Below are 27392 nucleotides of genomic sequence, written 5' to 3' on the forward strand. Positions count from 1 at the left end.
TTACTTGTATAGAGTAGGAATATGTTATAAGTCTGTGTTAGTATATACAGGTACATATATAGAGTAGGACTATGTTATATGTCTGTGTTAGACAAAGTATATACCGTTACTTGTATAGAGCAGGAATATGTTATAAGTCTGTGTTAGTATATACATGTACATATATAGAGTAGGACTATGTTATATGTCTGTGTTAGACAAAGTAAATACAGATACTTATATAGAGGATGACTATGTTATATGTCTGTGTTAGTATATACAGGTACTTATATAGAGGATGACTATGTTATATGTCTGTGTTAGATAAAGTATATACAGGTACTTATATAGAGTAGGACTATGTTATATGTCTGTGTTAGACAAAGTAAATACAGACACTTATATAGAGGATGACTATGTTATATGTCTGTGTTAGTATATACAGGTACATATATAGAGTAGGAATATGTTATATGTCTGTGTTAGGCAAAGTATATACCGTTACTTATATTAAGTAGGAATATGTTATATGTCTGTGTTAGACAAAGTATATACCGTTACTTATATTAAGTAGGAATATGTTACATGTCTGTGTTAGACAAAGTATATTCAGGTACTTATATAGAGTAGGAATATGTTATATGTCTGTGTTAGTATATACAGGTACATATATAGAGTAGAAATATGTTATATGTCTGTGTTAGACAAAGTATATACAGGGACTTATATAGAGTAGGACTATGTTATATGTCTGTGTTAGTATATACAGGTACTTATATAGAGGATGACTGTGTTACATGTCTGTGTTAGACAAAGTATATACAGGTACTTATATAGAGCAGGACTATGTTATATGTCTGTGTTAGACAAAGTAAATACATACAGAATAATACATGCCTTTTTTTCCATATCACACCCAGTATCAACCCGAGACTGCAATATTAGTCGTAGAGCCGAAGGCCCGAAGGCTGATATTGGTCGAGGGTTGATACTGGGTGTTATATGGAAAAGTCGTGTTTTATTCTGTTTATTACATACTTACTAATAAAAAATACTATCTTATGATTTATTTTTTATTTTTGAAATATTGAAAAACGATTTTTTTTCCAAAAGGTGTGTGATATGGGTTTTGCGGGCTGATACGGGTTTTGGGGTGTGATACGGCGAGGGCTGATATGGGTAAGGGCAATTGTGTCGTATCGCATATACAAATAACCCGTATTTATTAGTAAGTATGTAATAAAGGTAATTATATAGAGTATGACTATGTTATATGTCTGTGTTAGACAAAGTGTATACCGGTACTTATATACAGTTTGACTATGTTATATGTCTGTGTTAGACAAAGTATATACCGGTACATAATTATATAGAGTAGGAATATGTTATATGTCTGTGGTAATATATACAGGTACTTATATAGAGTAGGACTATGTTATGTGTCTGTGTTAGACAAAGTATATACCGGTACTTATATAGTGTAGGAATATGTTATATGTCTGTCATAGTATATACAGGTACTTATATAGAAGATGGCTATGTTATATGTCTGTGTTAGACAAAGTATATACCGTTACTTATATAGAGTAGGAATATGTTATATGTCTGTGTTAGACAAAATATATACCGGTACTTATACAGAGTAGGAATATGTTATATGTCTGTGTTAGTATATACAGGTACTTATATAGAGTATGACTATGTTATATGCCTGTGTTAGTATATACAGGTACTTATATAGAAGATGGCTATGTTATATGTCTGTGTTAGACAAAGGATATACCGTAAATTATATAGAGTAGGAATATGTTATATTTCTGTGTTAGACAAAGTATATACCGGTACTTATATAGTGTAGGAATATGTTATATGTCTGTGTTAGACAAAGTATATACCGTTACTTATATAGAGCAGGAATATGTTATATGTCTGTGTTAGACAACGTATATACAGGTACTGATATAGAGTAAGACTATGTTATAAGTTTGTGTTAGTCAAAATATATATAGGTACGTATATAGAGTATGACTATGTTATATGTCTGTGTTAGTATATACAGGTACTTATATAGAGTATGACTATGTTATATGTCTGTGTTAGACAAAGTATATACCGGTACTTACATTGATGTATATAGAGTAGGACTATGCTATATGTACGTGTGTTAGTCTTTTATATGTTTCTCCAATGTTACATTGCTGTCAATGTAGGTTTAGAATTCAGGTACATATAAACGGTATCACTTTATTAGATATACTCCCGTAGAAAACTTAGACGATAAAGCAACCAAAGATAATGTTTTCTTTAGCTTTGCTGTCCTTTTTACCTCTTTTTTCAAATATTCAAACTCCTAACAATAACAACATGTATATTTCTGATAAACCCATCGCAACATGTGATATTTATGCAATACATGTACATGCTTCGGGAAGGACATAAACAAATATTTTACAATAATTACAATGGTTAAGATCTAACTAACTTGCTTGTACCCCTTGACCTTAACACCACTCCAGACAACTCACCGTAAGACTTTGCTTTACAAAGGAACATCTTAGACGAAGAACAGTCCGCATACGCATAGGTGTTAGCCATTATATCCAACATGAAGCAATTGGAGCCAGCAACATTAGGGACCGGGTTGTACCCGGCAGGCTGAGTGGAACAGTCGTTGTGCCAGCGCGGGTTGTCACCAGCATTCTGCTGCATGCCTAGCCAGATGGTAGTACTGCAAAGACATTAATACGTTGTCACGATAAAAACAACAACAACACCTGTACCGTCATCGAGTATCTCTGTAAGATCGCGCGTACGCTAGATTAAGACATAAATGTACAGACAGTGATATAGCACTATAAAGTTGGCATCGGATCCGCGCTATCACGAGAAGCCAAGCACACCAGCATACTCTGTCTCCTGCATCTTAAATGACCTTAGCTGATAACAGGACGTTAAACAAAATTAAACCAAACCAAACCAAACATACACTGTTGATGATGTGCACATACTATAAATAGGGTATAATTGTAAGGACGCGTAAATACAACACATGAGTATAGCTGCACGGACGTATATATACTATACATGGGGTATCACTGTAAGGACGTGTATACGCTTTACATGTTTATCACTGTAAGGACGGGTATACTCTTTAAATAGGATATCACTGTAAGGACGTGTAAACACTGTAAATAGGGTATCACTGTAAGGGCGTGTATACACTATACATAGGGTATCATTGTAAGGACGTGTATACAATATACATAGGGTATCATTGTAAGGACGTGTATACACTATATGTACATAAGGTATCACTGTAAGGACGTATATACACTATACATGGGTATCACTGTAAGGACGTGGATACACTATACATAAGGAATCACTGTAAGGACGTGTATACACTATACATAAGGTATCACTATAAGGACGTGTATACACAATACATAAGGTATCACTGAAAGGACGTGTATACACTATACATGGGGTATCACTGTAAGGACGTGTATACACTATACACAGGGTATCACTGTAAGGACGTGTATACACTATACATAGGGTGTCACTGTAAGGACGTGGATACACTATACATAGGGTGTCACTGTAAGGACGTGTATACACTATACATTGGGTATCAATGTTAGGACAAGGATACACTATACATGGATTTCACTGTAAGGACAAGGATACACTATACATGGGTTTCACTCTAAGGACGTGTATAAACTATACATACACTTTATACATATGGTATGACTTTAATTGATTATTTTCTGTTGCAGTTATACAGATAGCGTTACATGTCTACCCAGGGACGTAACCAGGCGTACGCACGGACGCACGGGCTTCCACGTAATTTTTTTAAGTATATTTTTAACAAGGAACACATTGTAGAACTTTATGTGATAAACTTTAACAACTCATATAATCCTGGGCCCTCATCTCTGAGGGCCCAGGATTATATGAGTTGTTAAAGTAACCCCCCTCCCGAACCCACCCCCTACTCCGCGCTTCGTATATGCTTCCACATACTCATAGTCCTGGTTACGTCCCTGCTACCTGTCCCCTTTTTACCTTTTTATTTTTGACATTGCATTAATAGAAGTTAAATGAAAATAACAAAACAGCCCACGAGTAATTTCAGTTGTTTTACAAATGCTGGGAAAGTCTGCGTAGAAAGTTGCTAAGTTTGCGAACTGATATGCCAGAATGATAAAGTTTTATCCCACCTTGGCGTTTAACATAGTTAGAGTGTTCGTAAATCCAATGTCTTGTGTAAATGCAGCAGACTTTACGGCACTACACCGCTTATGAATGTCTCTACTGAAGGAACAATGTGCCGAGAAGGGCCAAAGGCAATGGGGCGCTATGGGCCATTTTGGCCTCATAAAAAGTAAAAATATCAACTTGGATTAACTGACCAATCACTGTTATAAACATCATATCGGTTAATTGGGACCACCTTTCTTGGTGCATATATTTGCTAATGTGCATGCATAGATGCCCTTCCATAGCAACAAAATTGCGTTGCTATGCAAAAATAGCCAACATATGGTGTTTTTGGACAGCAAGCATGCCGCATGTGACAAACAAAAAATCCGTTCTACGAATAAACACTGGTATGACAATGTTCAAACATGTCAAATAATTTATTCATTTGTTGCATGCGGAGGTTTTCAAAATTTGAAGAGTGTTTTAGTTTATTTCCTTCAAAATGGCAGATTTTCATCCAAGTAGCGTACAACAGACGATATTCACGCATTTTGTTACGAAAATGCGGTTTTATGTCTCTCTTTGTAATGCAATATCTTCTTAACCAGTTGTCGAATGAATTTGAAAATTCATATTTACGTTCTACATTTTTTTCAGATTACTCATATAATGACAACATGTATTTCTAAATCCCCGAAGAGGCCGTAAATTATAATTAACGCCTCTAGTCCTATAAGAGCCGCTATATTACACAATTTGTTGTTTAGACCGGTAAAATCAAATAGCTGGCATGCTAGATAACATACAAAGACAAATGTGGACAACATCACGTATAAAGTTCATGTTCTATGATTAAACACGTGATCAACACGTCATGATAGGCATTGCAAAGTTACTTACTCGACAGGGACTGCAGGTGAGGCAATGCCTAAAGAGGTAACGAGAAATGAATTCAGATAGGTGTGTTCAACCGCATCTGTTATCCTCAACAAATCGTGACCCTCCTGGCTGCAGATCTGTCTGGCGTCTGCCCAGTTCATTGGGTTTTTGTACAACTTGTATAAACACCACTTCATATCTGCAAATATATGTTCATGTCACATTATATGATACACATAAATTATTCCGTCTTATACGTTGTTTTGTATGAGTGAAACTGCAAGCTGCACATATACCATATCCCCCCAGCACGCGACTAATCTGACCAACACGTTTTTTGTTAAAATAGTTACAGGCATAGTGTGTAGTATATGATGAAAAAATAAGATACTTGTTTTTTTATCATAACCCGTATCAGCCCTCGACCCATATCAGTCCTAGGGTCCAGGCCCTTCACTTACAGTATGTGAAAATGATAATAATATAACCTTTATATCTGTTAGGTGAGTATAGTACACGATACATTACGTGAGTATGGTACACGATACGTTACGTGAGTATGGTACACGATACATTACGTGAGTACGGTATTCGATACATTACGTGAGTATGGTACACGATACATTACGTGAGTACGGTATTCGATACATTACGTGAGTATGGTACACGATACATTACGTGTGTATGGCACACGATACATTACGTGAGTATGTTACACGATACATTACGTGAGTACGGTACACGATACGTTACGTGAGTATGGTACACGATACGTTACGTGAGTTTGGTACACGATACATTACGTGAGTATGGTACACAATACCTTACGTGAGTACGGTACACGATACATTACGTGAGTATGGTACACAATAAATTACGTGAGTACGGTACCCGATCCTTTACGTGAGTATGGTACACGATACATTACGTGAGTACGGTATTCGATACATTACGTGAGTATGGTACACGATACATTACGTGAGTACGGTATTCGATACATTACGTGAGTATGGTACACGATACGTTACGTGAGTATGGTACACGATACATTACGTGAGTATATTACGTGAGTATGGTACACGATACATTACGTGAGTATATTACGTGAGTATGGTACACGATACATTACGTGAGTACGGTACACGAAACATTACGTGAGTACGGTACACGATACATTACTTGAGTATGGTACACGATACATTACGTGAGTACGGTATTCGATCCATTACGTGAGTATGGTACACGATACGTTACGTGAGTATGGTACACGATACATTACGTGAGTATATTACGTGAGTATGGTACACGATACATTACGTGTGTATGGCACACGATACATTACGTGAGTATGTTACACGATACATTACGTGAGTACGGTACACGATACATTACGTGAGTACGGTACACGATACATTACGTGAGTATGGTACTGGACACATTACGTGAGTATGGTACACGATACATTACGTGAGTATGGTACACGATACATTACGTGAGTACGGTACACGATACATCACGTGAGTATGGTACACGATACATCACGTGAGTATGGTACTCGATACATTACGTGAGTACGGTACACGATACATCACGTGAGTATGGTACACGATACATTACGTGAGTATGGTAAACGATACATTACGTTAGTATGGTACACGATACATTACGTGAGTATGGTACACGATACATTACGTGAGTACGGTACACGATACATCACGTGAGTATGGTACACGATACATCACGTGAGTATGGTACACGATACATCACGTGAGTATGGTACACGATACATCACGTGAGTATGGTACACGATACATCACGTGAGTATGGTACTCGATACATTACGTGAGTATGGTTAACGATACATTTCGTGAGTACGGTACACGATACATCACGTGAGTACGGTATACGATACATTACGTGAGTATGGTACGCGATACATTACGTGAGTACGGTACACAATACATTACGTGAGTATGGTACAAGATACATTACGTGAGTATGTTACACAATAAATTACGTGAGAAAATACACGATACTTTACGTGAGTATGGTACACGATACTTTACGTGAGTATGGTAAACGATACATTACGTGAGTATGGTACACGATACATTACGTGAGTATGGTACACGATACATTACGTGAGTACGGTACACGATACATTACGTGAGTACGGTACCCGATACATTACGTGAGTACGGTACACGATACATCACGTGAGTATGGTACACGATACATCACGTGAGTATGGTACTCGATACATTACGTGAGTACGGTACACGATACATTACGTGAGTACGGTACACGATACATCACGTGAGTACGGTATACGATACATTACGTGAGTATGGCACACGATACATTACGTGAGTATGGAACACGATACATTACGTGAGTATGGTACAGGGTACATTACGTGAGTATGGTACACGATACATTACGTGAGTACGGTACACGATATATTACGTGAGTATGGTACACGATACATTACCTGAGTATGGTACACGATACATTACGTGAGTACGGTACCCGATACATTACGTGAGTACGGTACACGATATATTACGTGAGTATGGTACACGATACATTACCTGAGTATGGTACACGATACATTACGTGAGTATGGTACAGGATACATTACGTGAGTATGGTACTCGATACATTTCGTGAGTACGGTACACGATATATTACGTGAGTACGGTACACGATACATTACGTGAGTATGGCACACGATACATTACGTGAGTATGAAACACGATACATTACGTGAGTATGGTACAGGGTCCATTACGTGAGTATGGTACACGATACATTCCGTGAGTACGGTACACGATATATTACGTGAGTACGGTACACGATACATTACGTGAGTATGGTACAGGATACATTACGTGAGTATGGTACTCGATACATTTCGTGAGTACGGTACACGATATATTACGTGAGTACGGTACACGATACATCACGTGAGTACGGTACACGATACATTACGTGAGTATGGTAAACGATACATCACGTGAATTTGGCACACGATATATAACGTGAGTATAGCACACAATAGATTATGTGAGGATGACAAACGATACATTACGTGAGTATAGCACACAATAAATTACGTGAGTACGGCACACGATAAATGACGTGAGTATGACACAGGATAAATTACGTGAGTATAACACACGATACATTACGTGGGTATGGCACAAGAGAACTTACGTGAGTATGACACACGATAGATTGCGTGAGTATGGTACACGATAAATTACGTGTGTTTGACACACGTTACATTTCGTGAGCATGGTACACGATACATTACGTGAGTACGGTACACGATACATTACATGAGTATGGTACACTATACATTACGTGAGTATGGTACACGATACATTACGTGAGTACGGTACACGATACATTACGTGAGTATGGTAAACGATACACCACGAGAATTTGGCACACGATATATAACTGAGTACGGTACACGATACATTACGTGAGTATGGTAAACGATACATCACGTGAATTTGGCATACGATATATAACGTGAGTATAGCACACTATAGATTATGTGAGTATGACAAACGATACATTACGTGAGTATAGCAGACAGTAGATTACGTGAGTACGGCACACGATAAATTACGTGAGAATGACACAGAATAAATTACGTGAGTATAACACACGATACATTACGTGGGTATGGTACACGATACATTACGTGAGTATGGTACACGATACATCACGTGAATTTGGCACACGATATATAACGTGAGTATAGCACACAATAGATTATGTGAGTATGACAAACGATACATTACGTGAGTATAGCACACAATAGATTCCGTGAGTATGGTACACGATACATTACGTGAGTACGGTACACGATACAATACGTGAGTATGGTACACGATACATTACGTGAGTACGGTAAACGATACATTACGTGAATTTGGCACACGATATATAACGTGAGTATAGCACACAATAGAGTATGTGAGTATGACAAACGATACATTACGTGAGTATAGCACACAATAGATTACGTGAGTACGGCACACGATAAATTACGTGAGTATGACACAGGATAAATTACGTGAGTATAACACACGATAGGTGGCAGAGTACAGTAGAAATGGCTTGACCCTAAAAATAAAGGGCATGTCTCGGATAAACATGGATAGCGGATTCATCCTGCACAACACACCTACATATATATATATATTTATAAACTACATGTTTAATAGGTGTTTTTTAGAAGAACATTTTTTTTTCAAAAAGTGATTTCCCCAGATTTGGGACTTCTGAAAACCATGGTTACCACATCAAAAAACACCAAAATATGCAAAAAATCATGATTTTTAACCCAGAATTTGACCCCCGCAAGTAGAATTGTTTTTCTTAAAACCTGTCTGAAATTAAATATCGCCTACTCGGTAACAGAAATACTCACGTTTTAGCATAGGTCATTCCGGTGGATTTTTCACAATATTTACACATGTGCTGAGTACAAAAATAGACTACATGAAAAGCTAGCTTTTGTTGTGTAGACACAGATTCGTAAATGCCCAAAATTGTAGTCTCAAACCAAATTCGCCTTTTCTTTTTTTTGAATTATGAAGCCCACATAGTCCACTTCATCATGTATATGCCAATTTTAGTGCTGATTTTTTTTTAAAATTTTGATACATGTTATATGACAGGGGTTATTCATTGTATAAAAATATCACCCATGGCCACCGTACGCTACTGTACTCTGCTACCATACATTACGTGGGTATGGCACAAGATAACTTACGTGAGTATGACACACAATAGATTGCGTGAGTATGGTACACGATAGATTACGGTAGTATGGTACACGTTACATTTCGTGAGTATGGCACATGATGGATTAGGTGAGTTGGCACACGATACATTACGTAGGTATGACCCACGATAGATTAAGTGAGTTTGGCACACGATAAACTACGTGAGTTAGTACATGATACATTACGTGAGCATGGCACATGATAGATTACGTGAATATGGTACACCATATATTACGTGAGTATGACACACAATACATGGCGTAAGTAGGAAATACTATGCATGAAGTATGAGTATGATACATTTAATATAATGTCATCAATATGATACACTTTATATAATGTCAGAATGATACACTTTATATAACGCCAGTAGGATACACTCAATAAAATGTCATCAGTTTGATACACTGAATAGTATGTCATCAGTATGCTACACTTTAATACACTTTATATAATGACATCAGTATGCAACACTTTATAAAACGCCAGTATGATACATTTTATATAATGTTACAACACAATAATGTCATCAGTATGCTACACTTAATATAATGTCAGTATGATACACTTTTTATAAGGTCATTAGGTATGCTTCACTTTATATAATGTCATCAGTATGCTACACTTAATATGATATCATCATAATGCTTCCCCTTTCCCTTTACAGAATGTATATAATTTCATCAGTATGCTACAAGAGTATTTCCTACTAACGTCATGCATTGTGTGAGATACTCACGTAAGTTATCGTGCGTCCTACTACAGGAAATATGAGCAGTATATACCGTGTTCCATGGTTGATATATTTGATTTTTAATTTTTGGGAGTTACTATGTAATCTATCGTGTAACATACACACGTAATATATCGTGTGTCATACTCATGTAATGTATCGTGAACCATACTCACGAAATATATTGTGTGCTATACTCTCGTAATAGCATGCCATACTCACGTAATGTATCGTATACCATACTTACGTATTTTATCAAGTGCCATTCTCACGTTATCTATCGTGTGCTATACTCACGTAATGTATGGAGTACCATACTTACGTTATCTATCGTGTGTCATACATACGTAATGTATCGAGTACCATACTCACGTAATGTATCGTGTACCTTACTCACGTAATGTATCGTATACACTTTGTATAATGTCATTATGGTACACAGTATATAACGCCAATATAATGTCAATATGATACACTTGATATACTGTCAGTATGATACACTTAATATAATATCACCAGTATGCTACACTAATATAATGTTAGAGTACTACACTTTATATAATGTTAGAATACTACACTTTATATAATGTCATCAGTATGCTACAATGAATATAATGTCATCATAATGCTTCCCCTTATATCATTTCAACAGTATGATACACTTAATATAATGTCATCAGTATGCTACACTTTATAGAATGTCATCAGTATGATACACCTAATATAATGTCATCAGTATGATACACTTAATATAATGTCATCATAATGCTTCCCCTTATAATTTCATCAGTATGCTACACTTCATATAGTGTCATCAGTATGACACGTATCATACTGATGACATTATAAGAAGTGTTTTATACTTAAATATTACAAAGTGTATCACACTCACATTATATATAGCGAATCATACTCATACTACATGAAGAGTATTTCCTACCTACGTCATGTATTGTTTGCAATACTCACTGAATTTATCGTGTGTCCTACTTATGTAACATATAGTATGATACACTATATAATGTCATCAGTATACTACACTAATATAATGTCATCAATATACTACACTTTATATAATGTCATCCGTATTCTACGGCTAATATAATGTCATCTTTATGCCACACTTTATATAATGTCATCAGTATGCTACATTTTATATAATGTCAGTATGATACACTTAACATAATGTCATCAATATGATACACTTTATATCCTGTTAGTATAATACACTTTAAATAATATCATCAGTATGATACAGCTAATATAATGTGATCTGTATGCTACACTTTATATAATGTCATCAGTAGGCTAAATTTTATATAATGTCAGTATCATAGTGTATACTTTACATAATATAATCAGTATGATACACTTGATATAATGTCATCAGTATGATCCACTTAACATAATGTCAGTAGGATACACTTTATATAATGTCAGTATGATACACTTTATATAATATTAGTGTGATACACTTTATATAATGTCAGTATGATACACTTTATATAATATTAGTGTGATACACTTTATATAATGTCAGTATGATACACTTTATATACTATCAGTATGATACACTTTATATAACGTCAGTCTGCTACACTTTATAAAACGCCAATATGATACACTTAATAGAATGTCATCAGTATGATACACTCTATGTAACGTCAGTATGCTACACTTTATATAATGTCAATATGATACACTTTATATAATGCCAGTATGATACACTTAATATAATGTCACCAGTATGCTACACTTTATTTAATGTCATCAATATAATACACTTAATATAATGTCATAAGTATGATACACTTAATAGAATGTCATCAGTATGATACACTTTATATAATGTTAGAATACTACACTTTATATAACGCCAGTATGCTATACTTTATAAAACGCCAATATGATACACTTAATAGAATGTCATTAGTATGATACACTTTATATAACGTCAGTATGCTACACTTTATATAATGTAATATGATACACTTTATATAATGACATCAGTATGCAACATTTTATAAAACGCTAGTATGATGCACATTATATAATGTCAATATGATACACTTTATATACTATCAGTATGATACACTATATAATGTCATCAGTGTGCTACACTTTATATCCTGTTAGTATAATACACTTTAAATACTATCATCAGTATGATACAGCTAATATAATGTCAATTGTATGCTACACTTTATATAATGTCATCAGTAGGCTAAATTTTATATAATGTCAGTATCATAGTGTATACTTTACATAATATAATCAGTATGATACACTTGATATAATGTCATCAGTAGGATCCACTTAACATAATGTCAGTATGATACGCTTTATATAATGTCAGTATGATACACTTTATATCGTGTCAGTACGATACACTTGGTATAATATTAGCATGATACACTTTATATAATGCCAGTATGATACACTTTGTTTCGTGTCAGTAAGATACACTTTATATAATGCCAGTATGATACACTTTGTATCGTGTCAGTAAGATACACTTTATATAATGTCAGTATGATACACTTTATATCGTGTCAGTATGATACACTTGGTATAATGTCAGTATGATCACTTTATATAATGTCAGTATGATACATTTTTTATAATGTCATCAGTATGATACACTTTTTATAATGTCAGTATGATACACTTTGTATAATGTCAGTATGATACATTTTGTATTGTGTAAGGATGATAAGATTTATATAATGCCATTATAAAGCACTTTATATAATGTAAGTATAATACACTTTATATAATGTAAGTTTAATACACTTTATCTGATTTAAGTGTGATGCATTATATATAATATCAGTATGATTCACTTTATATGTTTTCAGTATGATACACTATAGACCTATACAGTATGTGTGTTTCATGCATTTTCACATTATACAATTTAACGACATTATGATACACTAAAACTGGAGTATTATACGATAAAAGTATAAATAAGCTAAGATAATTGTGATCTTGTACTCACCTACACAAGCGTTGTCATTACCCACTTCCAATGGTCCACATTGTGCACTGGCTGTCTGCAAGACTGTATGGTAAACATATGTAATAGAATGAGCAATGCAATGACCAGACTCCTCATTCGTTAATCTATTTTGTTTCAAAGTATACAAAATAAACTTGGGAATAGTTTGAAGGTATTCTGTCATTATTGATATACGCCGCCCTCATTTTTTCCGGGCTATTCAGTGTCATCCTCGATACTCCAGGGGTTACGCTCACTTTCGCTCTCTGCACCCTTTGAATATGTCATAGCATGCGCCACCGGAAGCTTTCGATTTTGCAATGACACATGAGAGCAAAAGTGAGCTTAACCTCTAGAATATTAAGGATAGGGTGCAGAGAGCGAACGTGAGCGTAACGCCTGGAGTATCGAGGATGGGGGTGCAGAGAGTGAACGTGAGCGTAACTCCTGGAGTATCGAGGATGGGGGTGCAGAGAGCGAACGTGAGCGTAACTCCTGGAGTATCGAGGATGGGGTGCAGAGAGCGAAAGTGAGCGTAACTCCTGGAGTATCAAGGATGGGGTGCAGATAGCGAAAGTGAGCGTAACTTCTGGAGTATCGAGGATGGGTGTGCAGAGAGCGAACGTGAGGTCACTCCTGGAGTATCGAGGATGGGGTGCAGAGAACGAAAGTGAGCGTAACTCCTGGAGTATCGAGGATGGGGTGCAGAGAGCGAACGTGAGCGTAGCTCCTGGAGTATCGAGGATGGGGGTGCAGAGAGCGAACGTGAGCGTGACTCCTAGAGTATCGAGGATGGGGGGTGCAGAGAGCGAACGTGAGCGTAACACCTGGAGTATCGAGGATGGGGGGCAGAGAGCGAACGTGAGCGTCACTCCTGGAGTATCGAGGATGGGGGTGTAGAGAGCGAACGTGAGCGTTACTCCTGGAGTATCGAGGATGGGGGTGCAGAGAGCGAACGTGAGCGTCACCCCTGGAGTATCGAGGATGGGGGTGCAGAGAGCGAACGTGAGCGTCACCCCTGGAGTATCGAGGATGGGGGTGCAGAGAGCGAACGTGAGCGTCACCCCTGGAGTATCGAGGATGGGGGTGCAGAGAGCGAACGTGAGCGTAACGCCTGGAGTATCGAGGATGGGGTGCAGAGAGCGAACGTGAGCGTCACTCCTGGAGTATCGAGGATGGGGGTGCAGGGAGCGAACGTGAGCGTGACTCCTAGAGTATCGAGGATGGGGGGTGCATAGAGCGAACGTGAGCGTAACACCTGGAGTATCGAGGATGGGGTGCAGAGAGCGAACGTGAGCGTAGCTCCTGGAGTATCGAGGATGGGGGTGCAGAGAGCGAACGTGAGCGTCACCCCTGGAGTATCGAGGATGGGGGTGCAGAGAGCGAACGTGAGCGTAACGCCTGGAGTATCGAGGATGGGGGTGCAGAGAGCGAACGTGAGCGTTACTCCTGGAGTATCGAGGATGGGGGTGCAGAGAGCGAACGTGAGCGTCACCCCTGGAGTATCGAGGATGGGGGTGCAGAGAGCGAATGTGAGCGTAACTCCTGGAGTATCGAGGATGGGGTGCAGAGAGCTAACGTGAGCGTAACTCCTGGAGTATCGAGGATGGGGGTGCAGAGAGCGAACGTGAGCGTAACGCCTGGAGTATCGAGGATGGGGGTGCAGAGAGCGAACGTGAGCGTCACCCCTGGAGTATCGAGGATGGGGGTGCAGAGAGCGAACGTGAGCGTCACCCCTGGAGTATCGAGGATGGGGGTGCAGAGAGCGAACGTGAGCGTGACTCCTGGAGTATCGAGGATGGGGGGTGCAGAGAGCGAACGTGAGCGTAACTCCTGGAGTATCGAGGATGATTTATGGTCGACCATGTCCACCAAATCCCCTTGTGTCTACATCAAGATAAAAGCATTTTAATGACGTAGCCCTAGCGATATATATTCATTATGGATTTGATCAAAGGTCGAGTGTTAGATTATTTAGGGCAATTACGCACTTCGGGATGACAGCGTCAAACTCAACCTTGAAGAGACATAGTGAAACAATTGATCTATTTTGCAAGGGTGGGGAGGGGGCATTCATATTGACAGTCATCAAGTGGTGTTTTTTTAAATGATTGAATTTTTAATTAGAGGATAGTACGTTGTCCTGAGTGGCTATACTGGGGATTAGAACATGTACTGTGGTTAGAACATGCACTATCGGTCTCGAGTTCAAACCAAATTCCATGTTCTAATCGCCTGTATAGACACTAAAAACAACGTATTACATGTATCCCCATTCTAACACACCCTAACAAATATACTAAGCTAATATGTTTAAAAGTACTGTATTTCAGACATGCATGTAGTAAAGTAATCTGTGACATGTGCACGCGACGTGTCATTCTGCAACGGACTGACCAATCAGAAAGTAACTTTCAAAGGTCAGTCATTTGGCCACACCCCTACTGGTGAGCGCTAGATCTGTATGTTGACGAGGCGGACTATTTGGATTGTTCATTAACGTCCAGTTACCAAAGTTTATACGACACATTTGGTTTAATATTAACCAAATTCTTACATTTCCTTGTCATTACGCATGCCAAGCTGTGAGTATCGACAAAATCGGTGACTATTTGTTTAGATTTGTGAAGGGTTTTGTGCAAAATTCATACGTCACATGTGAAATGTTTCATTTTATTTCGGATCTAACTATATGCCTACACAAGATGGAACGAAAGGTCAGTATTAAATGGAGGTAAGAACAAGGAACGTGTCCTTTTTCCCTTTTCCTTTATTCAACAAATAAATTTCATCGGTCCTTTCTGTTCTGTTGCCTGCTAGCCTTATCAGCGGGATTTGGCAACGAGGCGAGCTTGGTGCCATATTGTTTTGGTTAGAAACGGGGCGTGGTTTAAGTGCGATGGGAGGAGCTTAACACGATTAAACATGATTCTATCGCAGATTAGAACAATGTCCGTATCCAATCAAAACACGCATTGCAAACGAATCGTGTTAGAGTTACAATTATAAGGGATAATCATTTATTTTTATTTTTGGGGTAGCACAACATACTGTATACCAAACTAAAGACAAAACAAAAATGTTTGCGAAATGCATACCGTATAATTTCCCCCACCCCCTCCCCAAATATCCTTATGATCCCTTCAAAAGATACATACGAATAATTTTTAAAACGCTGATGTTAAAAACAATCATCAAAATATAGGAGGGAAGCCTGTCTTAGGATTCATGTTTCACCACATATCTTGACTAACTATTTACTTGAACAAGAGGCCCATGGACCTAAACGGTCACCTGAATAAGTTCTGCAGAACTCGAATTGTAGCATGTTCTTTCTTTTATATTGGCACACAGTATACACCCATACTAACCTGGAGACCAGGCATACGCACATACTAACCTAGAGACCAGGTATACACCCATACTAACCTGGAGACAAGGCATACACCCATACTAACCTGGAGACCAGGCATACACCCATACTAACCTGGAGACCAGGCATACACATGCTGTATAGATGAATGCAATGAATTATGTACAGATGAGGTTGCAAATGTTCTAGTCAATCACAGGCCAGGTTGGCCATCTGGAATTTTACAATCAGCATGAAAAGTAACAAAACATGGTTGAAACCTCGTAAGGAACACTTCTACTAAGTAAGAAGTCAATAAGTGTAGCCTTTCTTGAAAAGAAGTCAAAAATACCACATTCAATGAGAAGTCAAGGTGGCCATCTTGGATTTTCTGATCGGCACAAAAAGTAAAAACACTTGTTCGGAACCTCAGAAGGACATTTGTACAAATAAAGAAGTGAATTGCTACAAATAATCTTGATAAGTTGAAAATTTCTCGTCTCAGCAAACCAGGCCCCAGGATCGGCCATATTGTATTATCCGATTGGCAGTAACTCTGCCAGGTACTGTATGATCGGCTCATTTTTGAACACGTCCGGAATCTTTTCAATATCAAGCCGCATAGCAAATATCATCAAAATCCATTCACATTTACCCGAGCTATTGTGCTCACAAGATCAAGTCCCATAGGCTCGAATAGTAATTAAAGTTCCAAAGTCCCATATATCTGCAAATTATTGTCTGATCGAGACCATTAACAAACCAGTCCGAGATTTTCTATATGAAGCATCATAGCAAAATTCATCGAAATCTATTAAATTTTACTCAAGTTATTGTGCTCACAAGCGCAAGTCCCATAGGCTCAAATAGTAATTAAAATTTCAAAGTCGCATAACTCTGCTAGTTACTGTTTGACAGAGACCACTTTCAGACTTGTCCAAGAGCTTATTAATATAAAGCAGCATAGCAAAATTTATCGAAATCCATTCATTTTTACTTAAGTTATTGTGCTCACAAGCCCATGTTCCTTAGGCTACAAAAGTAATCAATTTCAAAGTCCCATAACTCTGTAAGCTACTGTTTGACCGGGAACACTTCCGAACTCTTCCGAGACTCTTTTGTAGCTACCATTAGGAAAATGTAACAGAAATGTTTCATGGAATAGTTAGAACAAAAAATATATGAAGTGGTTAATATATAACAGGCAAAAAAACAGATTCGAAATTTTACAATATTTTCTAAAATAAAACTTCGATGAACTTGCGTTTGCTCTGTTAAAAATGATACAGAAAACACTGTGGCATATTGTGTAGCCAAAGACAGAGATATGAATACAAATAACATAATATAAAATCTCACTATCCATTAAGATATTTGAATATTGATATTATTATGAATTGATTTTTTTTTAAATATAAAGGATTCAGATTGGTATTGTTTACAGATTTCATTTTACATATACATGAATATTGTATTCTTCTATTGCTTTGATAGTATTTGAGTCTGAAAACATCATCGAACTGCATGAAATGTTATAAAGCAAATACCATATCAACCTTCCTTTGATATATTTCAAACAAACAACGTACGTGTAATTACATTGGTGATACAATTGAGAGGTTTGTTTTGTTTCGCTTTATTGTTTTGATTTTGTTTGTTTTATTTTTGTTATGTCCCTTCTAATCTTAATTACATGTTGTTCCCCCAAAATCCATTGTTTGTGAGCATCAGTTGACATTTTGTTTTATATTTGTGAAATGGAATGTCTGCTAGACTTACCCTGACAATCAAAAACGAACCGTGTGCTACATATTAAACAAGGAGTATTTGAGCAGATCAACAGCTTAGACGACTAGGGTGTACTATGCACTGTATCGCTAACCTCCATCAGTATCAACATTTTCATTAACGTAAGAAGCATTACAATCCAACATTTGATAACAAAACATATTTTACTTTCTGTGATTTATGACAGGACAGACGTAATCACATAAAAGTGATAAGTTTCGAATGTGTATTCTTGAAAATTCAACCTTTGCTAGCACATCATGTAACGCCTGTAATTTATGTTGTTAACATTATCCCTAATCTACTATCAACGGTAATAGAGGGAATTGATTATTATTGATTTGTAAAACGTTAGTTCTGTTGGCATTTTTGTCCAGTCTCTGTCTGTGTCTATGTTCTACAAACACATACTTGGTGTAACAAAGATGGCAGAATCATACAATATATCATAAATGAAGCCAGTCACATGTGCCAACATTGCTATCTGTTAACGCTGGATGTATTTCTATAGACTTTTTATATTAACGGTGAATATATTTCTATAGAATTGATGAATGAAAAGGAAAATAATTGAAAAATGATCACTTTTGTTCGGTTATGAAAGAAAGTATTCACATCGAAACCCCCAAGAGTACAACATTTATAATTAAGTTTCTGTATTTATGCAAGTGTATACCATTTATTAATTTTCTATATTTATAACTGTAATTCATGTATCATTAATTTTCTGTAGTTATGCTAGTGTTTACCATTTATCATCAATTTTCTGTATTTATAAGTGTAAACCATGTATCATTAATTTTCTGTAGTTATGCTAGTGTATACCATTTATTAATTTTCTATATTTATAAGTGTATACCATTTATCATTAATTTTCTGTATTTATAAGTGTAAACCATGTATCATTAATTTTCTGTATTTATAAGTGTACACCATTTATCATTAATTTTCTGTATTTATGCTAGTGTATACCATTTATCATCAATTTTCTGTATTTATAAGTGTAAACCATTTATTATTAATTTTCTGTATTTATAAGTGTATACCATTTATCATTAATTGTCTGTATTTATAAGTGTAAACCATTTATCATTAATTTTCTGTATTTATAAGTGTAAACCATGTATCATTAATTTTCTGTATTTATAAGTGTACACCATTTATCATTAATTTTCTGTATTTATGCTAGTGTTTACCATTTATCATCATTTTTCTGTATTTATTCTAGTGTAAACCATTTATCATTAATTTTCTGTATTTATAAGTGTAAACCATGTATCATTAATTTTCTGTATTTATAAGTGTACACCATTTATCATTAATTTTCTGTATTTATGCTAGTGTTTACCATTTATCATCATTTTTCTGTGTTTATTCTAGTGTAAACCATTTATCATTAATTTTCTTTATTTATAAGTGTATACCATTTATCATTAATTGTTTGTATTTATAAGTGTATACCATTTATCATTAATTTTCTGTATTTATGCTAGTGTTTACCATTTATCATCATTTTTCTGTATTTATTCTAGTGTAAACCATTTATCATTAATTTTCTGTATTTATAAGTGTATACAATTTATCATTAATTGTCTGTATTTATAAGTGTAAATTATTTATCATTAATTTTCTGTATTTATAAGTGTAAACCATGTATCATTAATTTTCTGTATTTATAAGTGTACACAATTTATCATTAATTTTCTGTATTTATGCTAGTGTTTTCCATTTATCATCATTTTTCTGTATTTATTCTAGTGTAAACCATTTATCATTAATTTTCTTTATTTATAAGTGTATACCATTTATCATTAATTGTTTGCATTTATAAGTGTATACCATTTATCATTAATTGTCTGTATTTATAAGAGTAAACCTTTTATCATTAATTGTCTGTATTTATAAGTGTATACAATTTATCATTAATTGTCTGTATTTATAAGTGTAAACCTTTTATCATTAATTGTCTGTATTTATAAGTGTATATCATTTATCATTAATTGTCTGTATTTATAAGTGTAAACCATTTATCATTAATTGTCTGTATTTATAAGTGTATACCATTTATCATTAATTGTTTGCATTTATAAGTGTATACCATTTATCATTAATTGTTTGCATTTATAAGTGTATACCATTTATCATTAATTGTTTGTATTTATAAGTGTATACCATTTATCATTAATTGTCTGTATTTTTTAAGTGTATACCATTTATCATTACTTGTCTGTATTTATAAGTGTATACCATTTATCATTAGTTGTCTGTATTTATAAGTGTAAACCATTTATCATTAATTGTCTGTATTTAGAAGTGTATACCATTTATCATTAATTTTCTGTATTTATAAGTGTATACAATTTATCATTAATTGTCTGTATTTATAAGTGTAAATTATTTATCATTAATTTTCTGTATTTATAAGTGTATACAATTTATCATTAATTGTCTGTATTTATAAGTGTATAACATTTATCATTAATTGTCTGTATTTATAAGTGTAAACCTTTTATCATTAATTGTCTGTATTTATAAGTGTATATCATTTATCATTAATTGTCTGTATTTATAAGTGTATACCATTTATGAATAGTTTTTTGTAGTTATGCTAGTGTATACCATCTATAATTATCTGTATTAATAAGTGTATACCATTTATCATTAATTGTCGGTATTTATAAATGGTTTACACTTATAAATACAGACAATTAATGATAAATGATATACACTTATAAATACAGAAAATTAATGATAAATGGTTTACACTTATCATTAATTGTCTGTATTTATAAGTGTATACCATTTATCATTAATTGTCGGTATTTATAAGTGTAAACCATTTATCATTAATTGTCTGTATTTATAAGTGTATACCATTTATCATTAATTGTCGGTATTTATAAATGGTTTACACTTATAAATACAGACAATTAATGATAAAAGGTTTACACTTATAAATACAGACAAATAATGATAAATGGTATACACTTACACTTATCAATACAGAAAATTAATGATAAATGGTGTACACTTATAAATACAGAAAATTAATGATAAAAGGTATACACTTATAAATACAGACAAATAATGATAAATGGTATACACTTACACTTATAAATACAGAAAATTAATGATAAATGGTATACGCTTATAAATACAGACAATTAATGATAAGTGTAAACCATTTATCATTAATTGTCTATATTTATAAGAGTAAATTATTTATAATTAATTTTCTGTATTTATAAGTGTATACCTTTTATCATTAATTTTCTGTATTGATAAGTGTAAGTGTATACCATTTATCATTAATTTACTGTATTTATAAGTGTATACCAGTTATGATTAAGTGTCGGTAGTGATAAGTGTAAACCATGTATCATTAATTGACTGTATTTATAAGTGTGTATCATGTATCATTAATTGTCTGTATTTATAAGGGTAAACCTTTTATCATTAATTGTCTGTATTTATAAGAGTAAATTATTTATCATTAATTTTCTGTATTTATAAGTGTATACCATTTATCATTAATTGTTTGTATTTATAAGGTTATACCATTTATGAATAATTTTTTGTAGTTATGCTAGTGTATACCATTTATAATTAATTATCTGTATTAATAAGTGTATACCATTTATCATTAATTGTCTGTATTTATAAGTGTATATCATTTATCATTAATTGTCTGTATTTATAAGAGTAAATTATTTATCATTAATTTTCTGTATTTATAAGTGTAAACCATTTATCATTAATTGTTGGTATTTATAAGTGTATACCATTTATCATTAATTGTCTGTATTTATAAGTGTATACCATTTATCATTAATTGTCTGTATGTATAAGTGTAAATTATTTATCATTAATTTTCTGTATTTATAAGTGTATACCATTTAAATTAATTTTCTGTATTTAGGAGTGTAAACCATTTATCATTAATTTTTTGTGTTTGTGCATATATACCATTTATGTATTCATACTATTTCTGTATCTATGTTATTGTACAAAATTTAAAATAACTATTCCGTATATAAGTTATTGTTCAACATTTAGCATCAATTTTCTGTATTCATGCTAGTGTACAATATTTGTAATACATTTTCTGTATTTATGTTCTTATTTAACATTTATCATTTCTTTGTCATGATTTATCAGAATACATAATAGTCGACAGGTGCTAATCTCATTATAACTAGCTTGATTATTGTTAATGGCAGTCTCACTGCCCCGGTACTTGTATTATTGGTAATGACTGTCTCACTGGCCTGGTACTTGTATTATTGGTAATGACTGTCTCACTGGCCTGGTACCTGTATTATTGGTAATTATCGTCTCACTGTCCTGGTACTTGTATTATTGGTAATGACTATCTCAGTGGCATGGTACTTGTATTATTGGTAATGACTGTATCACTGACCTGGTACTTGTATTATTGGTAATGACTATCTCAGTGGCATGGTACTTGTATTATTGGTAATGGCTGTCTCACTGGCCTGGTACTTGTATTATTGGTAATGACAGTCTCACTGCCCTGGTACTTGTATTATTGGTAATGACTATCTCACTGGCATGGTACTTGTATTATTGGTAATGACTGTCTCACTGGCCTGGTACTTGTATTATTGGTAATTATCGTCTCACTGACCTGGTACTTGTATTATTGGTAATGACTGTCTCTCTGCCCTAGTACTTGTATTATTGGTAATGACTGTCTCACTGGCCTGGTACTTGTATTACTGGTAATTATCGTCTCACTGACCTGGTACGTGTATTATTGGTAATGACTGTCTCACTGGCCTGGTACCTGTATTATTGGTAATTATCGTCTCACTGTCCTGGTGCTTGTATTATTGGTAATTATCGCCTCACTGGCATGGTACTTGTAGTATTGGTAATGACTGTCTCACTGCCCTTGTACTTGTATTATTGGTAATGGCTGTCTCACAGGCCTGGTACTTGTATTATTGGTAATTATCGCCTCACTGGCATGGTACTTGTATTATTGGTAATGACTGTCTCACTGCCCTGGTACTTGTATTATTGGTAATGACTGTCTCACTGACCTGGTACTTGTATTATTGGTAATGACAGTCTCACTGCCCTGGTACTTGTATTATTGGTAATGACTTTCTCGCTGACCTGGTACTTTTATTATTGGTAATGACAGTCTCACTGGCCTGATACTTGTATTATTGGTAATGATTGTCTCACTGGCCTGGTACTTGTGTCATTGGTAATGATCGTCTTTCTGACCTGGTACTTGTACTATTGGTAATTATCGTCTCACTGGCCTGATGCTTGTATTGATGTAATGACTGTCTCACTGCCCTGGTACTTTTATTATTGGTAATGACAGTCTCACAGGCCTGATACTTGTATTATTGGTAATGATTGTCTCACTGGCCTGGTACTTGTGTTATTGGTAATGATCGTCTTTCTGACCTGGTACTTGTACTATTGGTAATTATCGTGTCACTGGCCTGGTACTTGTATTATTGGTAATGACAGTCTCACTGTCATGGTACTTGTATTATTGGTAATGACTTTCTCACTGACCTGGTACTTTTATTATTGGTAATGACAGTCTCACAGGCCTGATACTTGTATTATTGGTAATGATTGTCTCACTGGCCTGGTACTTGTATCATTGGTAATGATCGTCTTTCTGACCTGGTACTTGTACTATTGGTAATTATCGTCTCACTGGCCTGGTACTTGTATTATTGGTAATGACTGTCTCACTGGCATGGTACTTGTATTATTGGTAATGACTGTCTCTCTGCCCTAGTACTTGTATTATTGGTAATGACAGTCTCACTGGCCTGGTACATTGTACTTGTATTATATGTAATGACTGTCTCACTGCCCTGGTACTTGTATTATTGGTAATGACTGTCTCACTGACCTGGTACTTGTATTATTGGTAATGACTGTCTCACAGGCCTGGTACTTGTATTATTGGTAATGACTGTCTCACTGCCCTGGTGCTTTTATTATTGGTAATTATCGTCTCACTGTCCTGGTACTTGTATTATTGGTAATTATCGCCTCACTGGCCTGGTACTTATATTATTGGAAATGACTGTCTCACTGCCCTGGTACTTGTACTATTGGTAATTAGGGCCCCGTATCGGAGATACGGGTGCCCTATAGTAATCACTCTGTCTGTCTGTCCGTCAACAAATTTTGTGCCTGGCTGATAACTTTGGTATTTATCGACTGATGTACATGAAACTTATTCAAGATGTTCAGTTCACAAAAATACACATTGAGGTAAAAAGTCAAGGTCAAAGGTCAAGTTCATTAGGTTCAAAGGTCAAGTTTAAATTTTGAATCTTTTCACTGATGAACATTTTGTTATGACATGATGAAGCAAAGCTGATAAGAATTAAACAAGGAGTCAACCTGACCAAATGTCAAGGTCATTGGGTCAAAGGTCAAGGTTAAATTTTGTATCTTTTCACTGGTGAACATTTTGGTATGACACTTTGAAGCAATGTTGCTCAGAATTAAACAAGGAGTCAATTGCCCAAAAGTCAAGGTCATCGGGTCAGGGGTCAAGGTCAAATTTTGTTATGACATTATGCAGCAGTGTTGGTCAGAATTAAACAAGGAGTCAATTGACCAAAGGTCAAGGTCACTTGGTCAAAGGTAAAGGTAAAGTTTATTATTTTGTTGCTGGTGAACATTTCATTATGACACTTTGAAGCAATGTTTGTGGGAATTAAACAAAGAGTCATTTGACCAAAGGGCATGGTCACTGGGTCAAATGTCAAGGTCAAATTTTGTATCTTTTCACTGATGAATATTTTGTTATGACATTATTAAGCAAAGTTGGTCCGAATTTAAAAAGGAGTCAACTGACTTAAGGTCAAGGTCATTTTATGTTATTATGTAGCAAACTTGTTCAGAACTTAACACAGAGTCAATCAACTTTAGGTCCAGGTTACGGGGTCCAAAGTCAAGGTCAAGTTTTGTATTTTCACTGATGAACATTTTGTTATGATATGACTGTCTCACTGCCCCGGTACTTGTATTATTGGTAATGACAGTCTCTCTGGCCTGGACTTTTTACCTCAATGTGTATTTTTGTGAACTGAACATCTTGAATAAGTTTCATGTACATCAGTCAATAAATACCAAAGTTATCAGCCAGGCACAAAATTTGTTGACGGACAGACAGACAGACAGACAGAGTGATTACTATAGGGCCTCCGTATCTCCGATACGGGGCCCTAATTACCAATAGTACAAGTACCAGGGCAGTGAGACAGTCATTACCAATAATACAAGTACCAGGCCAGTGAGACGATAATTACCAATAATACAAGTACCAGGACAGTGAGACGATAATTACCAATAATACAAGTACCAGGTCAGTGAGACAGTCATTACACATAATACAAGTACAATGTACCAGGCCAGTGAGACTGTCATTACCAATAATACAAGTACTAGGGCAGAGAGACAGTCTGGCCTGGTACTTGTATTATTGGTAATGACTGTCTCACTGACCTGGTACTTGTATTATTGGTAATGACTGTCTCACTGACCTGGTACTTGTATTATTAGTAATTATCGTCTCACTGACCTGGTACTTGTATTATTGGTAATGACTGTCTCTCTGGCCTGGTACTTGTACTATTGGTAATTATCGTCTCACTGACCTGGTACTTGTATTATATGTAATGACTGTCTCACTGACCTGGTACTTGTATTATTGGTAATGACAGTCTCACTGCCCTGGTACTTGTATTATTGGTAATGACAGTCTCACTGGCCTGGTACTTGTATTATTGGTAATGACAGTCTCACTGGCCTGGTACTTGTATTATTGGTAATGACTGTCTCACTGGCCTGGTACTTGTACTATTGGTAATTATCGTTTCACTGGCCTGGTACTTGTATTATTGGTAATTATCGTCTCACTGGCCTGATACTTGTATTGATGTTATTATTAGAACCTCATAGCATATGTGTGGAAATCAGAAAGAATAAACAATCGACAAGCCTTGTGGACAAGGACATTTCGAGATAACGATAATTAAAACTACATAACATGTTATTTATTGTTATCTTTCTACTTTTTTAATACAATAAATACGTATTGCAATTAAATTGAACATTGCGCTTGTTTTACTGGTCTATTGGTTATCCTGCTTTATTATCAACCCACGCCCCTGTAAAATGCCAAATCAAATATGTTTTAAGTATTCCATACAGCGTAGCAAAGACTTCTGTCCATGAAAATGTATGCACAACAGAGAAAGCATTGTTTACTATATCGAATATTCAGTCAAAACAAAAGTATTTTTCCTTTTTTAAGCAATGAATAATTTAGCAAATCTTGTTGTGGTCCTATAACACACATTGCAGGGCTTTACGTATGCTTGTCAGCAATAGAAGTGTGTGTTATAGGACTATAACAATATTTGCTAAAGAATATTATTATATTTACATTTTGATAGAGTAGTTACGATTTATTTGATTATTTCGAACTGTTCTTTGAACAAAAAATTTAGTATTGACAACAATGAAGTTGATGACGTCACAATAGCGATGATGACGTTTTAATAGCAAATGTTGTTATAGTCTCATAACAACATTTGCCTTCTCAACGCATTGCAATGGAAGGATGCA

General features: G+C 35.3%; 1 protein-coding gene across 1 annotated transcript in view; it reads right to left on the minus strand.

Annotated features, from left to right (window-relative positions):
• LOC110450147 (snaclec 3-like) overlaps positions 1–27392 on the minus strand; it is a gene marked incomplete at its 3' end in the record, with an annotated part of 63120 nt that overhangs the window by 3852 nt on the left and 31876 nt on the right. The window contains exons 3-5 of the mRNA XM_021497430.1: positions 13610–13672; positions 5092–5269; positions 2505–2707 (exon numbers count right to left, since the gene is read on the minus strand). Of these exons, the coding sequence (XP_021353105.1) occupies positions 2505–2707; positions 5092–5269; positions 13610–13672 (444 nt within the window). The remainder of the gene's footprint in view (positions 1–2504; positions 2708–5091; positions 5270–13609; positions 13673–27392) is intronic.

This window comes from Mizuhopecten yessoensis, unplaced genomic scaffold (genome assembly GCF_002113885.1).
Source record: "Mizuhopecten yessoensis strain PY_sf001 unplaced genomic scaffold, ASM211388v2 scaffold4999.3, whole genome shotgun sequence".
Taxonomy (NCBI): domain Eukaryota; kingdom Metazoa; phylum Mollusca; class Bivalvia; order Pectinida; family Pectinidae; genus Mizuhopecten; species Mizuhopecten yessoensis.